This window comes from Pomacea canaliculata, linkage group LG3 (assembly GCF_003073045.1).
Source record: "Pomacea canaliculata isolate SZHN2017 linkage group LG3, ASM307304v1, whole genome shotgun sequence".
Lineage (NCBI taxonomy): Eukaryota > Metazoa > Mollusca > Gastropoda > Architaenioglossa > Ampullariidae > Pomacea > Pomacea canaliculata.
The window spans coordinates 24,156,268-24,181,716 of record NC_037592.1 but is presented as its reverse complement, the minus strand read 5'-3'; the positions used below and the strand labels follow the sequence as shown (position 1 = coordinate 24,181,716).

The window sequence follows — 25,449 nt, the reverse complement described above, 5'->3', positions numbered from 1 at the left end:
GTTGTATCTTTCCCATGTCCACTAACTCTAACGAATTTGTACTCCTCCACTGTGTAGCATTAATTAATTTGAAGGATTTATAATTATAATTATTAATATTAAGGTCAATACATGTAGACCACGCCCTTTCATGTGCCTGCTCTGTTTTGTAAATATTAATAATCATAACGAGAGATTTATAGGATAATTATGATGTAACAATAAGTGACAATAACAATGTGTTTTCTGACAGTTGAAAAATTAAGATTGAAAAGAGTTTCTTGAAACGCTCATTGGGCATACCTTGCCCCCGTTGCCCTCAGCAAAAGACAGAAAAATAAACGGTGAACAAGTGTGCGAGCAAGTAAATAAATAAACAAGCAGCGTATGTCAGCTGCACTGTGTGGGTATATAGGGAGGTAAATAATGCAACTTTTCTTTCGTGAAACGAGAGGGCTTCGGGGCAGTGTGGAGCTTGAGGGGTGAGGAAGGTTGAAGATCGGGGTTAAAGGTCTGGTTCGGGGAGGAGTCGTGCTTTTCAAAGTTTGAAGCATTCTCCATAAATCTTCTCCAAAGTGATTAATAAAAGCCTCTTTGAACTCGCACAAGGCATGGAAAGAAGAGGGAGAGAGACTGAGAAAGCCTGAGAGACTGAGAAAGAGAAACTCGTGCAAGAAAATTGAAAGGAGTAGATATCCTGTGCATGCAACTCACCTGGGACAGGTGGGAGCAGAAACTTGACGAGAAAGATGGAAGCTGGGAACTAACTGCGCAGATTAATTAATAGGCAAGAACTAAAATATGTTTGGGAGGAAAGACTGGTGTCTGAAGACTCAGAGATTGGAAAAAAGAAAACATCTGAACCTACTTTTTTCACTCTCTAGTCTTCTGTGCATGTCACTATTTAGTCTTTAGATTGGCCGTCACTCAACATAGCAAAGAAAATGAATTGAATTTCACGGTAGGTATTGTAGTAGGTAGATGATGATGATATATATAGAAATGTTAAAACTTACGACTATGAAATAAATAAATCGTCAAATTTTGCTATGAGACTTTGAGTACCTAGCTATCTGCCAATGACAGAAGTAGAGTTATGCAACTGTTTCTGGACCACAGCCCTTTGGTACCGCGTGGTGTGGTCCAGCTTCTTGGTCCCCAGCAGAGACAGTCGAGGTGCGAGGCCCAAAAGACGCAATAAAAGCCCTCAGGGCCTCCTTATACTACATCTACCCCACACGTGCACGCTCTCAGTCCGTCTCTCCCCTGCTTTCTCCGCCTCCATCAAACTTAAGGATGCTTAAAAGCAGCACAACTCTCTTGTATTCACCTCCACACGCGGAAGTGCGAGGGGCCGAGAGAGGGTCCCGTTTAGCCGAAAACAGATTAAAACAAGGACTTCAAAGGTGAGTGAGCCCTGGTCTTAATCGGATGGCGTCTCTTTAACGGCGCTGAAATAATCATGAAAACAAGCAGTCGCTCGGGCACGAGTTGTCCAGCCAGGGAGATCAAAGGTGCCGCCCAGGTGGGGAAAGGCCGGGCACGTTTTCATAAGCTACCGCAAGAGTCTGAAAAGTGAGGCGGTGCGTTTGTTGTGTTGCACGAGGATCACGAGAGTTGTGGATTTGAAGGTTGAGCTCCAAAAGTTAAGTGGGTCTTAGGAGTTGGAGATTTCTGATGCTCGGACACAAGAGACACCCGATACTATGAGAAACGGTGAAGGCACCTGCTTGATCTCTAGCCCGGTATGACGAGGAACAGAAACAAGTGTTGATAGTCACGCACACACAACACACTCACAAATAAGTACGTTCGCTCGTAGAAAAGATGGCCGGCCGTTCAGATGGACTGAAACCTGAAGATGTATTGGATTGGATTCGTTCATAAACATTACCTGATGAGTACATCACTGACTTGGCGTTGTGGTCAGACATTTAAAAAGAAGCAGGCTTTATTCTCGTGAATTTTCACCTATAAGACAGGCATACCAATGAAGTATTTGGCGCAGGACGTGCGTTGGAAGATTTGATTAGGGTTAAAGACTCGCTTATTTACCATCTACCCCTTGTATAGTTACAGTCTCTCTCCCTCCCCCTCTCTCTCTCTCTAAATATCACACACACACACATACACAAAACACTCAGTCTCCAAGATTTTATCAAAAGCCCACTTATTCGAAATTAAGTCATCCACCACGTGATTCCTATTACAATGGTTAAGATCATGAACATTTCAAGACTTTCCTTACACAAGACTACACCTGTCTGAAGCCCAGGTGATGGAGTGAGGACATTCACGGCACTAAGAGCGGACCCTGAGGGAAGCTGAGGCTCCACGAGCTGAAGCATTGTGGGTTAAAAGCCTTTTTGTCTCGGGTGGGTCACAGTTTGCCGCTGCTCTCAGGTCTGGTCAAAAGCCAGCTTCGAAGTGCACAGGTGGACGAGGGTCTGGAAGTACTTCAGAGCATGGAGGAGAGAGGTACAAGAAGACTGGAGTGCACTTGAGACTTTGCCGCTGTGTGGCCCCCGGACCTCCACACCAGGTACATAGTCACCAGGTCAGTCTAGTCAAACGAGGCTAGAAAGGAGAAAAGCGACGAGTTACTGCAGTCAAGTTTATTGATAACAGAACATGGTAACAAGCAGAGAGATGTTTGTCTTTATGACATGGGGAATATAACATTCTTCAGGTCACCGGCAACGAGGAAATTTATCCCTGAAAATCCGTTTCAATGTCCAAAAAAGAATGAATCTCTACCCTCCCCCTACTATACATTTGCAAATTTGCTAGAAAAATTTGTTTTTCAGTTAGGTCCTTTTTCGCGATTGTCTTTTAGATACCTGTTTCTTTTTCTCCGTGTTCGTAAAGAAATGTCTGTCCGGGTGTAAATAAACAAACTGCATGTCATAACAGTTGCTGTTACTCTCTGTTGTGTAAGAAAATTTTCAGTTTAGAACGGAAATTTATTTCTTTGTAGACTTTTGTGTGCATGTCTAATATTTATTTGAATTGTTTCGAAGATGGTGTTAAAGTTTTTTTTTTTTCCATTTCAGTGAGGAGAGACTGTGTACAGTTTAGAAGGCGTGGGTGTAGGTAAGCCTACCGGCCGGCAGGCAAATCTTTCTTTTGATTGAAAGAAAAATGAGGAGAGAGAAATGAGATCGTACCTTTATAATCTTTGCCATTAATAAGATTCCGTTGCTGTATAGGGAACAGAAAACGAAGATGCATTGGTCTGTCTCTCAGAGCAAAAGGAGGAGAGAACTGTCTTATCTCTTTCATCCCTCTATCCATGCACTCCTTATATCCTGTATATATTCACTGAAATTATTAATTTTTCTTTATAAAAAGATTATATAAGTATTGTAAGCTTTCGACCCCTTATTTAAAAAAAAATCAGTCGGTTCACAGGTGAGATGAAAAGCAGCCGGTAATAAGAGAGACGATGAGGTGACGGCTGCACCCACACGATGGAGGAGGAGCAACAAGCGGGCCCGGCCTTCCCCCCGGTGTCCATCATCTCCACCTGTTGCCTTGCGGCTCTCTTTTCAAAGCTGAGCACGAGCCCCTCCATTATTGGCCAATCACAATCATTACCAGCTCTAACCTTTGACCCACATTGCCGTAAGCAGCCTTTTCATTGAATCCGGCCAGTCTCACTTGGCAGTATTCGTTACAGTTCGTCCTCCCCCAGATCCCCCGACCCCTGGCCGCGGTAGGGATGGGTTCAAAACTCCTATCCCCCTCATCTTGCCACAACCACCACCCTACTGCTCACCACTCCCCCTACACCTCGCTTCTCTCCCCTAGCGCCTTCCTGGCGCTGCATCCTGCTGAGTGACGGCGCACTTACTGCTAGTCAACAAAGCCATTTGGGAGGTGGACAGCGAGTTGCAGCTTTTTTTTTTTTTTTTTTTTAAGCTGGTAAGACCCTACTTTTTTTTATAACCGCAGGAAGCAGTTTAATTGAGAGAAATGCCACTTCGCCGTGTAAGATTAATTACAAACAAGTGCTACAGATGGTCACGTGATGTTTAGTGATGCTGTCCAGTTCTTTACATTTCGTGTGCGGCACGAACCTGCTGTTTGAGGTAAATTTCACGTGTTGTCCCCATATGTAATCAGAACCTAGCTAGGAAAGGTAAGAAAGGTGATTATAAAGCATTATATAGCAAATGATTATCAAGAAATATCACATGGTCTGATACCAACGCAGCGACCGACTACACGTGTAGACGAGGTTGGATCTTTCGGTGGTCAGTGTCCACTGCATTTATATTTCAAATTTGTTAAAATACAGTTTTTTCCCCTTCTCTTTTTTTTTATTTATATATCACACACATACACACTGAGTGACTTTTGATCATTTATTGACACCACCATTGGGTTCATATCAAGGGGTAAGTCATCAATATTCAAAAATACATTGGGTCGGTAAGCATTAAAATATTGAAAGTATGTAGTCTGTGGCTCACACGTGGTTATAAATACATTCACACACTGAGAAAATAAAAATGAGAGAGAGAAAAAGAGAAATGAGCTCTTGCTGAATATGCTTGAGCTAGTACCTGAGTACAATCCCGTTACCCAATAATTCTACCAAATCCAGCAAAAGCAAGGTTTGAATGCACACTTGTTAGCTGTTGATGTGTGTCTTGCAGCCAAAATATTCACAAAGCAAGCACACTGTTACAATGAAAGGTCGTAAAATAATGCTAATGACGACGATGTAAATGTTAGATACAGGGCTACATCACAAAAGTGCGTCAGACCCCGGCCACGCGCGGTGTGAGGGAAGGGAGGTGGAGAAACATTAATGGCATCACTGAGAGAACATTGAATTCAGAAAACACACACACACCCTGAAGTATATGTGGTGTGTGCTCAGGCGTACGTGCCATAGAATTTCATTGGTGCCTTTGTTTGTCTTAATAATATATGGGTCTTTCGTAGGATAATGACTAAATATTTTGTAATCACCTAACCAATCATTACGTCGATAGTATAAATCATAACAGCGCATTTGATATTTCATTATTTACATGTATTCATATGAATATTTTGATATGATGCGTGGCACTGTTCGTGTGTGTATGTACCTGACCATGACAAAAGGAACGAGATAAAATACTAATGGATGGATGGAGAAGAAAACTAAACCTTTTCTGATTTCAATTTTTTTTCTTTCTCTCATGCTGACATTTTAATATGGTAATAAAATGATGACAAAGAGAACGGAATAGCCAGGGTATATATTTTTGCTCTCCTTCTTTTTGGCACATGATCATCGAGCTTGTCACTTAAAATTACACTAATTCCAGCCATCAGTCTATTGCCTGGATCAAGGTCATGTTTATGCACTTGAGTCGGAAAGTCAATCAGTCAGTCGGCTGGGAGGGGCCATCATCAGATTGGACCGTCCAGATCTTCGTTCACACCCCACCCCTACTCCTCCAGCTCCACATTCCACCCCACCCCCACTCTAATTCCCTCTTCCTTTCGACTTCGCTGTTTCTATCCACTCCCAACCCCAACACCCACACCCTCAATCGCTCCTTTGCCTTTCGCTTGCCTGTCCCCTCCCACTAACACCAGTCGCGACCACCCATCGGCTGTTGACAAACCGTGACTTGCCCCGCCCCTGCGACACCGCGTCATATTAAAGGCCGCCAGCCCTCTTCCTTTTGAGTGTCGCCAGCGGGCTGTGGGGGAGGACCCCCTGCGTCAACGGACCGTCTACAGCGCTTGGCTGCCATCCACACCATTCGCCAGCTCACCTGTTCATGCGTACGTGTGCGCGTGCGTGTGTGCAGTGTTGTCATCGCTTGAAAGCCACCAAACTACAAACTCACCAGCGCCGTCTGGCGGTGTACACGCACACGGAAGAAGGTAAGAAACTCTCGAATACGTTTGTCCTTTCTCTTGTGTGAGCGTGAAGAAGAAGGTGGGGAGACCTGCAGACATTTTGTCGTCTGTCATTTTCATGTACCCGGTTTGGGTGAGTTTCAGGAGCACTGGAGTGACCCTTCTCAGAAGCCATCACCACCACCCCAGTATCCATCGAAGAACGGGAGGCAACGGAAGGTCCAGCGACAAGGAGGACGTCTGACCGGAGTCTTCCCTTTCTGTACCCAAACGCTGGCTACAGGTGAGAGCGTCTGACGCTTGCCAGCAGTCAGTCCTTTTGATCGCAGCGTGAAGGCCAGGTGTCGTGCGGTCGCTGTCAAAGAGGCCGCGCGGGATGATCAGCGTGCTCTACTCCAGCCACCCGGCCGCACCTCGCACACAAGTCCCGGGGTCGTGACCTCGTCTCTCGCGATCGAGTAGCACGCCGGGACCTCACAGCGCTCTTGCATCTTGCGGCGCAGCGTGGGACGACATTGGGGTGTCGCCAGGGGGAATTTTCCGCCTGCTTACGGACATTAGCTGCGGTGCCTTGACGTCATCATTAGCGGGTCTCATGCCAGGGAAGATAGGGAAAGGTCTGTGCCGGCGCCGACGAGATTGGTTTAATTGACGTGAGCTTGCTCTTCGGGGTGCATTTTTTCCTTTGCATGTTGGTGTGTAATCATGCTGAGCTTGTCTCAGGGGTGAAAAGCGTTTCAGGTGCAAAATGTAACGGTGGATGTAATTGTGGACCCTTGACATCGACAACATCAACAGCAACATCAATCTGGACAAGCGCTGCAAATGTTGTGACGACCCGGTTGTGACAGTCGTAAAGCCGACGTCTTCTGGACTTCACGTTCTGTTGCGATGACAACGATGATAGCTCAGCCTTCCGTGGTTCTGCCAGGCTTAGCCTTGGATCGATCTCAGCACCGCAGTCAGCAAGCCTCAGCACCACATCAGCAACAACAACAAAACGACGACACCATCAACCTCCTGCAATTCATCGACATGGCTTCCAGCAACATCAAACTAGCCCTCGACAGACCTCCAAGAGCAAGCGCAAGGTCAACCATCGTAAGTACCTGCAGAAGCAACTCAAGCGCTGCGGTAGCCAGTCCGGCAAACGTAGTGGGGATTCGCCGAGGGGAGAGGGATCCAGCGGAGGCGGTGGTGGAGAGCCTGCGGCTGGTTGCAGCAACCTCCGATGCGCTCGCAAGATGACTTCGCAGGTGGGTCTTCAGATCAAGTCCCTGCAAGCCCTCTTCGACCCCAAGACAGAGTCTTGACAGTAACTGCTGCACACCCCTGTCGGCAAGTCGACCCTAAGCCCCAAGGCGCCCCTCCGCTGCCGCAACCTGCCGCCATCTTTCTTCGTGGAGCCCGGGCTCAGAGCCAGCGACGTGCCTGACCGTATCGGCGTCATGCTGTCGTCTGACACTGGTGATGTTGTTGGAGGTAGCGTGCGCGAGGTGAGGGACCCTACACAGCTGCAGAAGACACCGCATCACACTTCTCCGTACTTGGACACTGGCAGATGCTCGGTTCCTTTCTCAGCGTTACCCACAGACACCCTGGAGTCCATCCTGGGTCAGGCTGACCTGAGCGAGCTGCTTTCAGGGCGCTGGCAGCAAGGGAGAGACTCCAACCACACTCCCTGTGACGGCAGCGTGGGCACATCCAGCCCCAGGTCTTTCTCCGACTCCTCCGACGCCTACTGCACCTCGTCACCACGCCCGTCCTCAACCCAGAGCCGGAGTCCCTCCTGGTCACCGTGCCTACCCGCCGGGTCCCTCGGTTCGTCCTTCGGGACTTACATGACTCCCAGCTTGGAAGAAGGTGTGACAGGGAGGCATCTGGACCCTGGAGGAGGGTACTTCCTTCAACAACAACAGCATCACCAGCAGCATCATTCCATGCAGCCACATCATCATCAACAGCCGGAGAGACTTTCACACGTTGCTCAGTTACAGCCAGAGAGACATCCAGCGGACCAGCCACTCCTCCATCAGCCACAACAAACACTGCAGACGCTACCCTCACAGCCAGTTCAGCATCAGCAGCGACATCAACAGAAACAACAACAGCAGGAACACTATAAACTGTCTTCACAGGACGCAAACATTCCCGCTGATCTTATTTTCAGGGGTGACTTCGTGACTCCGACCACAGCATATTTTCACGAACTCCCGCAACAACCCCACCAGCACCTGCAACAACAACATCAAGGCTTCGCGGAGACTCACGAGCTGCTGACCTTCCCGCAGATCTTTCCTTCCGGCGAGTCGGGTCAAGGCTACAACAATGGCGACTTTGGAAGCTGGCAGAGTTTACAACCTGATTCCTTCTTTCCGTATATGAGTTGAAACAAGACAACAAGTATTTACTTTAGTGCATGTGATGAAGAACCATTTCACCCACGACAGCTCAGCTTCTGAAAGACTGACATAAGTGAATCTCTTCGTGTTTGTCATATGGGATCAAAAAGTTTCTCATTCTGGAGAAAAAAAACTTTTTTTCCCTTAAACTCAAGACCTCATCGTTTGTTGTTGATGACTAACGCAGCCCACGATTATCTCGTATACATTCATGGAGGAAAAACTACTTTGTAAGTGCTCATTTCAATAAATTCTGTTAAAGAAGTACAGTTATACCAATGCAAAATTCAAATTAATGTTTAATTATCAATCACTGATTGACAGCTCAGTTACAAACACTGTGAGTGACATTTCCCGGGATTCGTTATCAGTGAGAGTTAATCAGCATGGAAGTGGCTTTACTTTTAGAAATTATAAAAGCGACTAGACATTTTTTAAGTGTCACACAATATTTAAAACTTTTAATGACTTTCTGTTATAATTTCCGCCATCGCGTCCTCCATATAAACATTGCGAGAATACAGAAGATGGAGAAGGTGGAAGAAAAAAGTGTTTGCGTAACTGAAGTTCCATTTGAGTGGCCAAGGCCGTAGTGAGAGAGAAGGATATGCCACAGTTGTCCTACAAAGCAACTTTTATGAGCTCATCGTGATGAAATGCAAATTCCACACTATGAAACTTATGAATAAACGAACACGCGCAAGCTTATATATTATTCTTCCTCCCATTTCGCGGGGTACGGGGTGGCGGCGAGAAGAGGTTTTCCTGCTGTTTCAGCACCCACCCCTCTTCTTTACAGCTACTGTGTAGGGCAGGACTTTTATTTTGTATCCCAGATTATTATACACGACACTACCTGTGTTGGCGATGTTGACTACACTAGAGTTTCGCTGGCGAAGTTTTATTCCAGTGGTAGTTAACACAGGGCAACCACGAATTTTATACACACTGGATTCATGGATAAATATAAAAATGTATTGACTGCGTGTTCGTAAATCTGTAATTGTTATTATTAACTTCCACAAAAGTAATTTACATATCATACGGCATTTCTGTCTGGGGATTGTGTGCTCCAGACAGAGAGCCTGTCACTTTGATGAAAGGACCATTAGTGTCTGCTTGTGTTGTCAAAGAAACATGCGCATAAGTCATTTGTTATTTATTGTGTTTATTCTCATTGTGAGCGTACAGCCTGCCTTCAGACAGTATACTGCTGGGTTCTGTGGATTGTTCATTCAATTTTTTTTTTGGTCCATCTTTACCACACACTCGTTTTCCAGTTAGTGACGTCAGCAGGCGGCATGCAATCTACCTGCGTTCAGGTTCAGGCAGGTAAACTTCAGTCAGGTCCCTCTAGACGTGCTGTTGCTGTCGTTTATTAAATCAATTTTCATTTAAGAAATGTTAAAAAATTTTCATCTGATAGGAATTTTTTTTCACTAGCTTTTGTTTTTGTGATTTTGAGGCGCAAACTAAAAACAGCAAAATATTCAGAAATTTTAGTCTGATGCCAGTCTGAGGTTGTCATATTTCCCATTATCAGATACTCTGACGCGAATCTTGGTGAAAGCCCTCTTAAGTAAAATTTAATATATGGGGACTACATTTTACTGCGCAAGTGTACGCCACATTCATGCGTTCGGGCGCTGAAATGTTTACATACAAAAAAATTTCTAATTTCTATTTCTTATTTTCTGATCCGCCCCATGCGCACCGTTCGTCGATGGCAATAAATTAATAACAGGACCTTTTGAGAGTTTTCTTGTTGTGAAGAAAATATTAGGTCGCGAATGAATAAATGCAAGCCCTTATCCACGCTCGCTTCATATTTAATAAGAAACGTGAATAGCATCTGAAGAGCGTGACGTGTTTGTTGACACAGCAATACTAAAAATAACATCAGGTTGTTATTTGTGTCTAGTGTAAACCATAAAAGGAGTTGTTTCATTAAAATGTCTCAAGTGAAGCAATGGATTAGCTTACTGACGTCATGACGAGTACTTACGTGAGGCAATACTAGTCACGTGGTAGTACGTCATTACGTCTGGGTGCCGTAAGTGAGAAAAAACGTAGAACAATGTCTCTCTCATATATATATATACACGTACCATTTACACGTATACATATATACACAAAAATACTGTGGGACACTTGGAAATTAGCAGCTGGCATCCTCCTCCTCGTAATTCTTCTCTGCCTTTCTTTCTCTTAATGACAGGTTGGTATAGCACACAGAGATTAGCATGCAAAGTGAAGTCGAGTAACTTAGTTATGCTTACTTTGGCAAAATGTGTTGTTATCTTATAACTGGGGTAGCGTTCAGTCCTGGAATCTATAGTGTATTATAAAACGATGAATGGATAATGGGATGGGAAATGATTTGAATTTTCAAGGATGGCGTTAGTGGGTTACATCAGAGCCTGAAAGGTAGATTCTTCAGATGTTTATTGTAATTTAAAAAGCCAGCTTTCGAAACAAAACTGGCAGTCATCTGCAAACCGTCGACAGGTTCTTTCAACGGTGAAGAGGGGCGCTAGCAACGGCCAGACATCCACCCTCAGGTTCTACAGAGCAGAAGATGTGCTCCGTCGTTTACTCTGTATCTTCCACAGGAGTACCCTGAGGATGACAGCAGTTATAACTTCCAGCACAGGTGGTGCTTCAGTCTGTTGTGACCTGCCCCGAGAAAAAATGTCGCCTGATCTCAACTGGACAGGTGATTGTGGCTGTCCTGTGACTAGGGCTTGCAAAGCCTTGATGAAGGTCTTCATCTCTGTATCTTTGTTTGATGTGAAGGTTGAGATTGCTCAATTTTTTTTTTTCAAACATGGTGTAGGTTGGTAGATGGCGGAAACTGTCGAAACAGGCTATGTAATGAGGTAGCTCAATAGAAATCATCTGTCACTCGACTCAGTTCTGTACAGTCTAGCAGGACATGCTGGACAGTCAACACAGTGTTTGGTGGAGGGCAACGTGGAGAATCTTTTTTCTGTATGAGAAAGCGATAAGAAAAATTTGTAAGCCCATTAAGAACACACACACAAACACACACAGACATCTGTAATGTCATAAGAACGGCTTATACTTCTGCCGTTAAGACGAATGTTTATTGGGTTTGGCAAAGGGTTTATTATGAGTTTTGAGATATATAGCAGAAGATGCAGATTTTTCCGAGTTTGAGTCATCAGAGAAAAGACTCGGGACGGGGACAAGGCGCTAGTTGTTCTGTGTACAGTTTTCAACATTTTCTAGGGGCTGTAGAGTCTTTGGGTCGTTGACTTCTTGTAAGATAAGATGAAAAGTTGCCAAGGGGACACTGAGATGATAAGTGGACGGTAACAAACGAGGTCGGTGCTGATGCTGGAGTGTTTGAGATAGTGTGGAAGACGAAGACGTGCGGAAGAAGCTTTGTCGGTTTGTTTGAAAGTTGTGAGATAGCTGGGATGAAATACGGAGTTTAAGCACGGTTTTCTTGAAGCAAACAAAGTTTAAGATAAGAGTTCAAAACAAGACCTCTTGACGGAGTCGTGGTGGAGTTTCATCTGGGGCAGACCGCAGGTTTGGGGACGGAGAACACTAAGGCAGAGTCGTTCAAGGCATTCTTGTGGATGAGGTTAATAAATGTTCAGTAAAATGGACGAACGGAATCAAATAAAATGCACCCGTAATTTATTTTAGAGCGGATAAAAAAAAAACAACAAAAAAACTGAAGCTTTGTCATGACATCAGCATCCCAAGTGAGTCACATGACCAACACCTCTATATGTGGTTTTTCTCTCCATCATTTTCTAGATTGATTATAGCCTTGCTTTAGGCATTGGAGAAGACTCAGGTGTGAGAGAGGTGTCAGAATGAGCTAAGTGGTTCTTTCTTATGAACCTCCGAAGAACAGAATGAAATACTACCTCAGTGCGAAATCGCCTTTAGGTGGAAGCACTTTTCCTTCTAAAATCAACAACAACGTATAAAGCACTACATGAATAAAGGATAGATTTAAAAAAAAAAACCTGACAAACAGATAGGCTAATCAATCACTAAGGTACTTAAGTCAGAAAGGCAGAAGCAAACACCATGTTCCAGAACATAATGATAAGAAACAGATGTACAAACGTACTGGCGAACGGACAGACGGAGAAACAAAAACACAGACAGGCTGCAGCACAGACGATGAATGATGTATTGAGTGTCATGACAGGTAGACTGCCCAGTGTCATGACAGGTAGACTGCCCAGTGTCATGACAGGTAGACTGCCCAGTGTCATGACAGGTAGACTGCCCAGTGTCATGACAGGTAGACTGCCCAGTGTCATGACAGGTGCACTGCCCAGTTGATTCTCAGCTCCGTGTTCGACCTCCGAGTTGCACCAACCTGTCTCAGGAAAACGTCGACTGCCGTGCAGCCCAGTGAACCTTTCAGTTTTCTCAAAAGACAAACCTCTCCCTACCACCACCACCACCACCCCTGTCCTCGCCGTTGGCCCCCGAGAAAAAGGCAGCTGATTTAGTCATCGAAAAGCAGTTCTCTACCTTGGCATAACAATTGCACCTGTTCCAGCGGTCCTTTTGACGCGGGACTTGTGAAAAGTCGCGCCGCCTGTCACGAGCTGTGGACCCGGGGGTTTGCTGAATACCTGACAGGTTTCTCGAGATGATTCGAGCACAAAGACCGCTGGTCCCAGAAGATTTAATTAAAGCCTGTCACATGGGTACAAGAGTAATAAGTGAATGTCTACAAGCGTATGAGAAGGAAAGGACTCGAACGAATGCTTTTTCTGTCTTTCTTGTTTCATTTTACTCTTTCTCATTTTTTTTCTTTTTTCTTTCGTTCTTTCTCTGTCACAACACTTTCGTTGTTAACAGAACAATTGGTACGAAAATGAAATATGCAGTGTCTTTTCGTGGCATACGTAGGTGTTACGAGCTTTGTTCTTTTTTTTCTTCTTCGTTGCATTGTTATTTAGTTAGTTTGGATGAGTGAGCACTGCACCCTTTTGCGCGTGTGGACTGTCTGTGTGTGTTTGTGGAGGAGGGGAGTGGAGAAGGCACAGGCTTCCTCTACCTGTTACCTAAATTAAAGAACGAAATGATTATACTTTCAGATCGATTCCTTCGATGCTTCTTTCTTCGCTCTTGTAATCTTCTTTTGTCCCTCATCATCGTCTTCCTCCTAGCCCAACCTCCTCGCCGAATTGGTTGAGTTACTTCTGAGTAATTTGATTGAGTCAGGTGGGCTGAGAGACGACTCCATGTCTTATTGCTCCCCCACACCTTTCACTGTTGTTCCCACCGTCCCCTGTGTATCGACTGTGCTTACCACGGCGGCAAATTACTCAGGCGAAGAGGCCAACACCAAACTGTGAAATCAGTTCAGCGAGTTTTCAAACGCCTGACCTACCCGTGTTTACCGTCGCGCTGGTCGAAGAACCACCCGTGAAAAGGTACCGGTGGATGACGTAAACAATGTATAAATAACCTTCATACAGCTCTCTCTCTCTCTCCCCTCCCACCCACTCTTTCCCCTCCGACCTTATGGAAGAGAATTAATGATCCGAGACCGCGGAGTAAACAGTGGAGAAAGAACCTGTCGGGCTTGCCATCGACGGATCCGGAAGTTACGTCATCGTAGTACTAAGTTGAGCCTGGCCACTAAGCCTCATCTCGACCCTTGGTGTTGACTAGCCCGTCGCGAAGGTTCGCTCTCCCAGACCAGGTTTAATAGTCTCGCAGGTAAAGTCTCACTCACCGGCAAAGGACAAAGGAGCCTGGGGTAGGTGTTGGCAGGTCATCAAAGTCAAGCAGGTGGACGACGGACCGCGCCCCTGTGGACAAAGAGACTTCTTTCAGTCGTTATACACAACAGTCACACCCTGACCTTGACAGTAACATCGTCATCGTCAGCGCTGACGATGACTTGGTCCGTCAGCTTGAGGTAGTGGGTACATTGTCTACTGTGTGTGGGTAGCTTGTCTACTGTGTGTGGGTAGCTTGTCTACTGGTTCAGATTTGTTGACGTCGAGCGAAAGGTAGTTGGGGAACCTGGATAAACAGGTAAAATAAACACAGACCTGATGATAAATATTAGGGGGCTCCCGGTAGCACAGCGGTTAAAGAAAAACCTCGTTTGTCAGTGAGAACTTAAAGGTTCTTAGTTTGTCTTGTGAGGGTCCCTGTATGTAACACGTGTTAAAAGGGTAGACGTCGGAGGTTTTCTTCGAGTACTCCTGACCTTTCCCTCTTAGCGAGATTGCCTGTAGGCGGAAGCACTTACCTGTCAAGCCACTAACCAACCAGCTAAAGTAAGGAAGGAATAAAGCTGTAAGTTGGTGAGATTATCATGTCTGTGAATAGTCGGCTTCCATTGTGACCCGAATGTTGTTACCGATCTTTACTCGGGTGCGTATTCAGCACATTGAGATAGCATTGCTTGCTCATACATAGATTATACACATATATCAGTATTGATGGATATTAAAACGATATCATCTTCTTTTGTCGAGATGAATGGCAAAGAGATTATTCAGGTCTGGATTTACTACACATCAAAATGACATTTTCCCTTCAGTTCTCACCTCTGCCATTGTCCATGTCTGTTCCTTTTCTTCTTTTTTTTTTTTCTTTTCTTTCCCAGAACTGTCTAACCTTGTTCGTCCGTGCAACTGAACACGTTTGTCTGCCTGTGTATGCGAGAAGATTTAATATGTGTGTTGAGTCCTGCTGCGTGTGCATGTATGTGAGTGTACATGTATCCACAAATTTTATTCAGGTTCCAGACGACTATGACAGATAACAGCAGTACAGTAACACGAGTACTGTGATGCCAGACACAGCTACAGTGTCATCGTAATAATAATAATAATAATAATAATAATAATAATAATAATAATAATAATAATAATAATAATAATAATAATAATAATAATAGCGGAATTATGAAAGGTCTTCTAATCATCTCAAGATTATCGCCACATTCCAACAGAGGAGCCGATCCCCAGCTTTGCAAGTTGGTTTCTAATAAAAATAAAACTTTGCCAAATGTACTTCCACAGGTGTGTCTGTTTATGAACGCTCACTTCAGAAACAGGTGCAAATGGCCTCCATTAGATTTAACTCCCGCGCAACAGCAATCAAAGCAGCCGCTTATCTACAGGCACTATGTCGCGTGGCACGCACGCGCCTGCTCCTCGCCTCCCACTCCTCCCACTCCTCCCACCCTTCCTTCATTGTTTCCCCCCTGTCCCATTCGTGCAGTTACGGAGGAGAGGGCAACGGGGCGGTGTCCAGCGGCTTTGACCTCTTGTCACGAGGAGCGCCATCTGAGTCCCGCTGTCGCGTTCCACTGACGGAGGTGCCGTTGTCCCACACAACATCTGCACCGGTGCACGGCTCATGCACGGGGCAGACGACAATGGGATTGACGTTAATCGTCGATCCTCCTGAACCGGGAAGGATCGACAGGTTAAGACACGACTAACCCGGAACAGGTCAAACAGGAAGTGAGGCTTGAAGTTGATGGCCTTCACAAAGCATAACACCTTCATTTGTTTGTTAATTTAAAAATCATTAATTTTAAAAGAAAAACATGCGTAAATCGACCAAAGCTACTGATGTCATTGAAAAATGGATCCAATGCTAATGATACATTTGCCTGATCAAAGAGTATTTCACAATAAATGAAACCTACTTATTTAAAAATAATGTTTCATTGGTTATGATTCCTTCCCCACAAGGCTAGTTATACTGTTACAGCCAACATTTATATAGTACATTTTCAGGGTAGGCAACAAACATATACACGAATGTTCACACAACGCAAAGTATAATACAAACAGGATACAGAAAACCAGAGGCCTGTAAACAGGTGTCATGTCGGAGTCGAGATGCGAACCTCGGGGACACGATTCTTAATGGAGGGGACAGGCGATGTAGCCTCTGCACCAATAACCGCCAGCATCCACCATCCTTTAGCAAGCTGGTGATTGCTAGGGACACCTGGAACATTCTCATTCGAACAAGACACAACTCCTTGGGCAATACGAGAAATCGGTGTTATTGTTTAATTTATTCTCAGGAAATGCAAATCCTTACGGGCGACATCATGCATCCATGCTACATACATAAACAGACACAATTAATCTCTCTTTGAAGTTTCTCTCCGTCTACTCGACTCTATCTACATACGCTAAAGTGCATGCTGTTTGCTTAAGTACAAAATATCGGTGTTCAAATAAACTACTTTCGTTTTTTTTTTCTTCTCAGAAACACCGTCTGTTAATGTTTTTTTCCTATCTCGAAAAGAGTTACTACTCCTACTAATAGAAAGAAAGAAAAGAGAAGATTTTAAATTCCACACCAAAATAATTTGTCAACACTTTAAAAAAAAACCAAAAACAAAGTAGAAGCTCTCTCCCTCGCCAGAAAATGTGAGCTGTCCTGTAAAACAAAGCAGTCTAGTTCTATTTCAGCCTATATTCAGACCATAAAATAAGACATCAATGTTTACGAGCTTCAGGGCGTTGCATGCTAATGGTTGTTTTATTTCTGACCAGGAGTGCCGCTGACACAACGGGTTTATTATTCCTGTTACAAGGTCGCATCCTACCCTTCGAGTTGCTGTTAAATAAGTTATCGTTGTTTCCTGAGACTTCAATCAGTTTTCGAGAAGTATCTATAGTCCTAAAATATTAGAATAGAGGTATTTGTTTTTATAAATAAATCACAGATGACTACTTTATGAAGACAATAATTAGGTGGCGTCCTCAGTGTTGTGTGGACTTGCACTTGCCTATGAACTTTTGTTTTTCGTCTTCTGATTGCAACTTTCCTTGGGCAGTCTTTTTTAACTGACGCCATGACAGTTTCTTTGTTTGTCCTCCCTGCGATGGACCTTACATCATTGATAAACATTGTGTGTCTACATTTTAATGCAGTTTATCTCTGGTGAAATGTGATCAGATGGATAGCAGCAATCTCCTGAGGAATTTAGCCCACGTTTTGATTATTACTCGATTTATTTTGCTTTGACAAATGACTGTATGATCTGTAAACCTAAACTGTGACCCATCTTCATGTAAGTAAAGGAATGTCATAATAATCAGACAACAACCCTGACATTCCATGAACACGGATGAGAGAAAGAGCTATATTAGCTAATTTTATTATTATTGACAATGTCTTCTGTAGCTAAAAAGGCTGTATAATCGTCTAGTATTAATTTGATTAAGACTATTTGGCGTTAAAAGACTATTATCAACTGTATTGGTTTCTAAAAATAACTTCAACATATTACGCAATAAATATATTTACAGTCTTTACTGAATTTACAGATTGTATTTACAGCCAGGGTATGGCAGTCGCTAACCAGCATTCCTTTAGCTAAAAATACATCTCTCGGCTTGTATACAAACACAGCAACGAAACACACTCGCACACAAGCATGCAGGACTGCTCTGTTGCCATGGAGCGCTGTGAATGAAATTCTTCCACCTGTGAACGGCTTTGCTCCCAGTGCCACCTTCCTGCAGACTGTCATCAGCGCCCCTCCACAACCCTGTCGCAGCATCTGCGCTCTTTTCTGAAGGGCAGCTTCCGCTACCTGCAGTGCGGATCACAAAAAAGTAATTTGTTTTGTTTACTTGCAGCGCTGCGCAAACGCAGAAGGACGCAAAAAGGCCGTTCTTGGAGCGTGTAAAACATCAGGTCACGTGACACAACAAGGGCGCTGACGAGGAGCAGCAGCAGGACTCGTAAACATTTGGTAGCCTGATCGTTATGGTTTACTGTTCTTTACAACAACAACAACATAAAGATCAACAACAACAGCAGCAGCAGCAGCAGCAGCAGCAGCAGCAGCAGCAGCAGCAGCAGCAGCAGCAACAACAATATCATCTGTTACCAAATCCTGAGAAAGGCAAAGAGGGAAGATACAATGAAGTGATGGACAAGTAAATATCAACACAATGGTTATGTCCCAAAATACTTCGCATACAACATTTTGAAACAGGATAACTGGTACTTTAAGTATGATGCTTAGCTACCAGATGTATGATTATTTTCTTTTTTGTTTGCGTGAATGCGTGTGACGCATCTGTGTGCAGTCAGGTGCCACCCTGTTTCCATTTCTCATGATGACGGTAAAGCTAGTTCTGTGATCTTCTGTCTGGGACAATTTTTAGTGTAAGAACGGTACCCGACTCCTCTCCCTCACTGCCTTACCTTCCCCAAACTACTCCGAGGGTTTGTGTGTTTTGTGTTTTGATGGAAGGTGTCGTCTCCGTGACCGTTTTGCTACAGTGTATGGCAGCTGTGGCACCCCAGACACAACTGCATGGGACTCAGTATTTTCCCCGTGAAAGCCTTTCCTTCTGTTATTTTGCTTGGACCCCGCACGGAAAATTGTATGAATAATGATGCAAGGTGTAGCCCTGTCCCTCAAGAGGTGACAACCCATACCTGCGGTGCATTGGTCTTTTTAAGCGCTGGTATTAAGGGCCGCTGGCTTCTGCTATTAAATATTCATGCCTTCCTTTGGGCTTCTTAAAAGCTTGTGGGGTACATCTATCTGTGTGTGTGTGTGTGAGAGAGAGGGGGAAAGGGTGAGCGAATAGTGGAGGGAGATCCACACACTCTCTCTCTTCACACACACAGAAGCAAAAAGGCACAATGATTAGTTTTAAGAAAAAAAAGTAAACTGAGGTGTGTATGTGGGGGGTGGGTGAGTGGAAGGAGAAGGGAGAGACAAACAGAGAGAAAATAAGAGATGAAACGAATAAGTAAATAAGAAACAGAAAGGGAGAAAGAAAAGAGAGAGAGAGAGAAATAAATAAGTGGATGGGACAGAGGAGGAACTGAGCTCGAAACACAGAGCAGGAGAAAGAACGAGAATAAATGACTCGGAAAAGAAGAAGAGGTGTTGGGTAAGGGTAAAGGTAAGGGTATGCACCTGGACCTCAGCTGGCTGTAAGTCTGTCTCCAAGTCCATATACATGTAGTTCAGGCAAGAGAAGAAAAAAGTACTGCTGCTTACGTGATGGTCATCCCCCATCTTTGCCCGCTCCCCGTTGACAGCCTCATTGTCGTTGTGCAGTCCCGCTCCGTGCAGCCATCGGGTGTCGTGGTGGGGTCCCATTGTGTGGCGGGTGGGGACAACAATGATGGCGGGTGGAGACAACAATAATGGCGGGTGTATCTCCGGCGTGGCGCTACATTGTGTCGTGCCGCTGGCTCTGGCGCCACCAACGCCATTGTACTTCTTCTCCGACTTCTGAAAGGAGCTGCCAAAAGCCGAGCGAGGTGTGGTTCGTACTTCTCAAAGTTTATCGTTTCTTCGTCAACAGTCAGAACTGTCATTCTCGCCTGTCGCAACCTGTTGTGCTTCAGTCTAATGGCCGTTTTGAAAACTCGTTTAGTGGCCAGACGGGTGTAGTCCTACCCCTCACCCTCCCACACCACCCTGAATTATGTAGTTGAGACTGTCATATATACTACATTATATCTGCATTTTGGAGAAAGCGACTTATTTTTTCTTTAATATTATAACAATACAAACTGTTTTAAAAACATGACCTTTAAAAATAAGAATGAATTTAAATCATAACATTATTTATAATTTATAATGGGTGAACAAACCTACGATGAAATCTGAGATGAAGAAGTAATGTGGTATCGAAGAGTGGATGCTGTATAAATCCGAAGAAAATGAGGTCTTTGGTGTTTTCATGCCGAATAAATTTAATATCCATTAATGAACCAAAAGGATTCAATCGAAGGAGATTAAACTCTAAGGGGTAGAGAGAGTATATAAAAGATGTGTGTGGGTCACCAGTATACCTGATTGTCGAAGATAAACACATTTTTATATTTCAAGACTAATGAAAGGCGCGCTAAATTTTAAGAATGCCCCCGAGTATTGATACCTGAGAAATATCAAGAAAAAAAAATTGTGTGCGCGCGTGGGAAAGTAATGTTAAACATGTCTAAATGCAGACAAGCATAGATAATGTTGAGAGAAATTTTCTACTAAATTATTTAGTCTGTGTGAATGAATACAGGGTTAATGTTGAAGACTATGGCACTCAATATGGCGTAGAGTCAGAGAAGTTTGTGTCATTGTGGTGAACCAGAGCAATGAAGAGCAAGTTGGAAGTGTAAACACTTCAGGCTTTCCAAGACGTGAGAAGCTCCGAAGAGCACAAGAAGTAGTTATTCAGGACGGGTGGATGACTCGGCAAAACAAAACTACACCCCCGAAGTCAAATTTTAGAGAGCGACTGAGAGAAGAGAGAGACCACTGCACAAAAGCATAGCAAAGCGATGGAACTGACATAACGGAAAGTGCTGTTTGATGACAAGACCTATTTACTTATCTCGACCATAAAATACAAACATTACAGGAGCTTCTATCGGTTAATAATAAGCGTGGTCGGGGCTCTCAAGACAACCGTAAACAGGTCAGATTTGTTGGGCTGCTTTACTGGTTCTGCTTGTCCTCTTTCAAAACGTTCATGCTTCGCCACCTCGAATTCCTCTGCTTTTCTTTTACAGAGTCACGTGACCTGCAAGCGAGACATCAGCATGCGCGCCAGGCTTTATCCGGGGCTTTGGCAAATCTGCATTCTGCCGTCTGAATAGATGACTGGTGGAGGATCAGAAAAACAGGATTCCTCCACATTGTCGCCAGAGAGGGCGTTAAACCTTTTTTTGGGGATAATGAAGGAATCGGTGCACCAGGACATCCTCCGTAACACCTTTTGCTAAAGACGTCCTGGCAGATTATTCGCGAAGGGGATTCCACTGTTCCACTGTTCCACGATTCCACTGTTGTAATACAAACAGCGGAGCTGAGGAAGAAAATCCAGAAAAAATGTGTTTGTGTGTGTTGAGGGAGAAAATGTGGGGGAGGGGAAAGAGAGAGGGGTGAGAAAGACGTAAGGAACGGACGGACGGACGGAGGGACGGAGGGACGGACGGACGGACAGACAGAAGAGCGGGAAGAAGTCGGACAAGTAAAGCAGCAGGAAAAAATTCAGCTCTCTATTGACGTGTTCGTCGCCGAGGACCACACATACTCCCTCCAGGCTGAAGTGTTTGCCGGCTGTCAGGCTACATTCTCTGTATATCGGTATCAATGTCGTCGACCTTTTGAAAAGTTATTTTTCTAGACCGCTATGAGTGATTCATAGATACAGGTGCACAAACTTGACTCTGCGACAGTGTGTGTGTGTGGTGGTGGTTGTTGCAGTCCTGAACAGGTTATTCCCTGACGTGGTGGTGGTGGTTATGGTGGTGGTGGTGGTGGTGGTAAGGAGTCAACAAAAACTATAGAAGAAAATGCAAGCGGATGAATTCTCGAAGTTGAAAAGGGAAAATGGGACCAGAGCACTTGAAGAAATCTTGCCCATTAGTCACAAAAGAGACAGCATTAGGGGAGGATTCAGGACCTACAATGAGCCCGATGGTTATTAAACTGTTCCGCTATAGCCGTCTGCTTTGCACGACCTTTCGGGTACGACTGCACTTCACACACACTGGTTCAGTCGTCTGCTAGTTTGTCGGTGTTTACATAAGCACCTCCACCGGTTCCCGAAACCCCGTCGTAGATCGCTGACATCTGCAACTGCTACAATTACTACCTGTCACCCTTGTCATACAACGGTGACGTTTTTACCCGCCGACTGGGTGAGCCCACGACTTGGGTGCACGAGTGAGAGAAAGAGTGAGTGTGAGGTGCATGCGGGGGGCAAGGGCTCCAAGAGGTAAAATTATAAAAAAATCTCTGAGCATTACATAATTATAGAATTTATTCTATAAATGGAGAGAGAAAAGTTTGATAAAATCAAATAATTTTTATCAACATCATAATGAAAAGTTGCAACCAATTCGTTTAAACGATTTAATTCTTCACACAGCTTTAGACTGCATTCTAGCCAAACAATTAAATTTAATTCTTTAATTGAATTCTTAGATATATATATGTATAATTCGATAGTAGAAAGAACTTTTTATTTGAAGTATATTTCGGAATGTCTGGTAAGAATGAGAGTAAGTACTATAGGTAATGTATAGTTGAAACTGTAGGAACTTATTTATGTACTCCATGTAATTCACGTCTTCTGCCTGTGTATGTGCTAAGGCCGACGATGAAATTTATATCTTCACCCTGCTTTGAAGGGTCGTCGACCTCTCAAATAAATATTTCAGTTCAGTTTCTTTCTCTCAACCATAACGCTATGCTCTCCCCTCAAAACCAATATTTTTTATTATCCTTCCTACCGAAAAACCAGTTTTTCTCTTCTTTCAAAATTCATATACGGATTATTTTATATACGTCTATGATTAATCCTCTTCTCCACGTCGGTCTTTTTCTGTCCTCTGTCTTCTTTAAGCAACGCCCTCGTAAATAAAAGATTTGTCATCTCTCTCTTGGCTTCTCGTCCTTCTGTACTTTGTGAAGAACCACATCTCAAGAATTTTTTTTTGAGGGAGTGGCCCCTCCCCCTGGCCTCCATCCCCCTGGTTCCTACCTCTGCTTGTTTTCATCTTCTCTTCACATCACGGACTAGCCCCCCCATCAGAATGTTCGTGTTCTGGCAGATCATCCTTGGTGTGTCCTGGTCCTTTGAATGTGGGAACTTGCTGACGTGACAAGTGTATCAGTGTTCGTCAGCTCGTCCGCCGGTGTCAGCCACTCAATGGAGCGGAACTGCAGACGTGAGAGCCTACCTCCTGTAGGACTATTCATGGCGGGTAGGTCTGTTGTCATCTAACCTGGGCGGTGGCTAAAAGCTGTTGAAAAGCCTCAAGAGCAGCGATGGTTTTGTTGAAACACGTTTGTCACATACAGGTGCCAAATCTGAAAGTTAGAAAAAATAATATTGCGAGAGACAGGAAAGAACAAGGAAAGAAAAGTATTTCGATGGAAAATAAAACAGAATTAAATAAACAGAGCCGTATACTAAATTTTGAAGGCGAAATGATATTTCACTTTGATAAGAGTTACTGTTACATTTTTAATTTAGATACAACGATACTTTTTGTTTATCTTCAGTATACCTTCGCTCTCGCAAGTCTTGCTAAGATTTTTATTTCTTTCTGTTTCTTAACACGGATGACTGGAGTAGCAGTAGACTGGAAACATTGGAACTCCGGCGTCTCACCTGTAATCGGCCAGATGAAGTGTGTCCGTGCACCTCCCTCTCAGGTGTAGAGAGTCACTCAAGCGAAGTGTCGTAAATCAGATCTTCATTCTCTCGCCTCTGTTCCTCCCATTCACACGGCGCAACGCTCGCGCCCTACAACAAAGTATTTTTCTCTCCAATCCCCAAATCACAAACTGTCCCAGGTCACTCTTCTTTCAGGAGACTGGTTATAGTGTGGGAGGAATCCAAGACCTGGTGTCGGCCTTCTGTGGACGTGTTGGTGCCTGACGGCGGGAGCTCAAGATTATTTTGTAGTTAATAGCATCGAAGAACAACAGCAACAGTCGCGATAGCAAATATTTTGTTTGATTAATCGTCCATCACAGAAGGGTACTCGGTCCTTGAAAGTGAAAAGCTACCACGTACTTAAGCAACTCATACCACCAATATCCGGCTAAACTAACACATTCAGGGATCATACATTTATTCATTCGATTCATCCTTTCTTTCGTTTATTTGCGAGTTTACTTTTTCAATGACAAAGTTTTGTATATTAATTTTGATTGCTTGTTATTTTGTTTGGGATTATCTGTTTTATCTTAACTAGCTCACCTACTTACTTTACTGTTTTCTTGTCATGTCTGTTTAAACAAGTTTTTACGATGGTTTACTTACAATTGTGTTTTGTTTCTATTCTTCATAACACTGATTATGGAAAATGGAAAGAGGGAAAAAAAAAAAAAAACACACCAAAAAAAAAACAACCAAAAAACAAAACAAAACAAAACAAAAAAAACAATGGACGAGTTCATAAGCCCATGTTACAAGCTCTAAGACTCGAAAACAAAGATGAGGAAAGTATTTTTTAAGGGATCGAAACTCTCAAACTTTTTTGATGGTTTTTGTACATTTTGTTTTTTAGTATTAATTTAATTATGCAATAGCAAAAGAGGATAACCTCAGGAATAACATCAGAAATGCGAGGATAACATTGCAGGAATAAAGGGTCTCGTTCGTAACCTTCAACATGGCCTGCCCATGCTGGCCAAGGGGTCATGCCAGTCCGTTTTCTTTAGAGTCGCTTACTGTGACCGCCACGCATAAAGCCGTTTTAACGAAGTCTGAGACAGACGCCATTTGTACCTCTTCTCCTGTCTTTTAAATAGTCAAAGACCTCCTCTCTTTTATTAAACGGTCCTCCTGTACAGGGACAGCACAATGGCAGCCAGTGAATGATATTTCATGTGAAAGGTATTGCCCTCGCTGCCTGAGCGCCTTTGGCAGGTGGGCGGCCATTGTGACGAGCGCAAGATGGCGGCGCAAACACGCCTGTCAAGCTGATGGATGCAAACAGGCCTACTTCTTTCAGCTCCTCGAGGTCTTCAGTCCATCTTTATAGTGCTGTCAGGATCAGGAAACTGTCCGAAACAACGGGCTGTTTACACAGTGTCAATATTTTATCAGATTCTTAATGAGATCGTCTTCTCCTCCTCCTCCTCCTCCTCCTCCTCTCCACATTCTCCTCATATCATCATTTTATTTCTCTTCTACTTGCTGTAGGCAATTGTGTGAAAATGTGTGCGTGCGTGCGTGCGTGGTTACACTCGCAAGATGAGCACTGAGGCTGCAACCGGAAGCAGCGAGGCAGGTGGCGCTTTAAACCCTGGTGCGATGATGGTGGCCTGATGTTGGGACTGTGGGTAAATGACGACATGAAACACTCGTCTCGCCATTGCAGCATGGGCGCTCTACGCCAGCTTTCTTTATCTCCTGCTCGCAAGAGGCTTGATGCACTCGGAGCACTCGTCTGCACTTCCATTGCCGCCACACACTGGCGACCACACGCACACCAGGCAGGACCCATAACTCCTACGCTTTTTCTTTCTTTCTGACCGACTTTCCATCTTGATAGAAATTATAACAAGTGAAAATTACTGTTAATAGACATAGCAGAATATGTCTTTGAGTTAAAGAGAGATGCCACTACGAGTATGTTCTGAGTGAATGTTAGTCATGGACTCAAAGTAAGACATTGAACTGCCCGTCAGAAGACTTGTTCCAGACCTGAA

At 44.1% G+C, this 25,449-nt stretch overlaps 1 protein-coding gene across 1 annotated transcript; it reads left to right on the top strand.

The window, feature by feature from the left end:
* The first annotated feature begins 5,539 nt into the window (after positions 1–5,539).
* LOC112560629 (mastermind-like domain-containing protein 1) lies at positions 5,540–9,397 on the top strand. The gene is given in 3 exon segments (XM_025232574.1): positions 5,540–5,868; positions 5,989–6,916; positions 6,919–9,397. Coding segments are annotated over 2 exon segments (1,488 nt in total). The 5' UTR covers positions 5,540–5,868; positions 5,989–6,744; the 3' UTR covers positions 8,235–9,397.
* Positions 9,398–25,449: the final 16,052 nt, after the last annotated feature.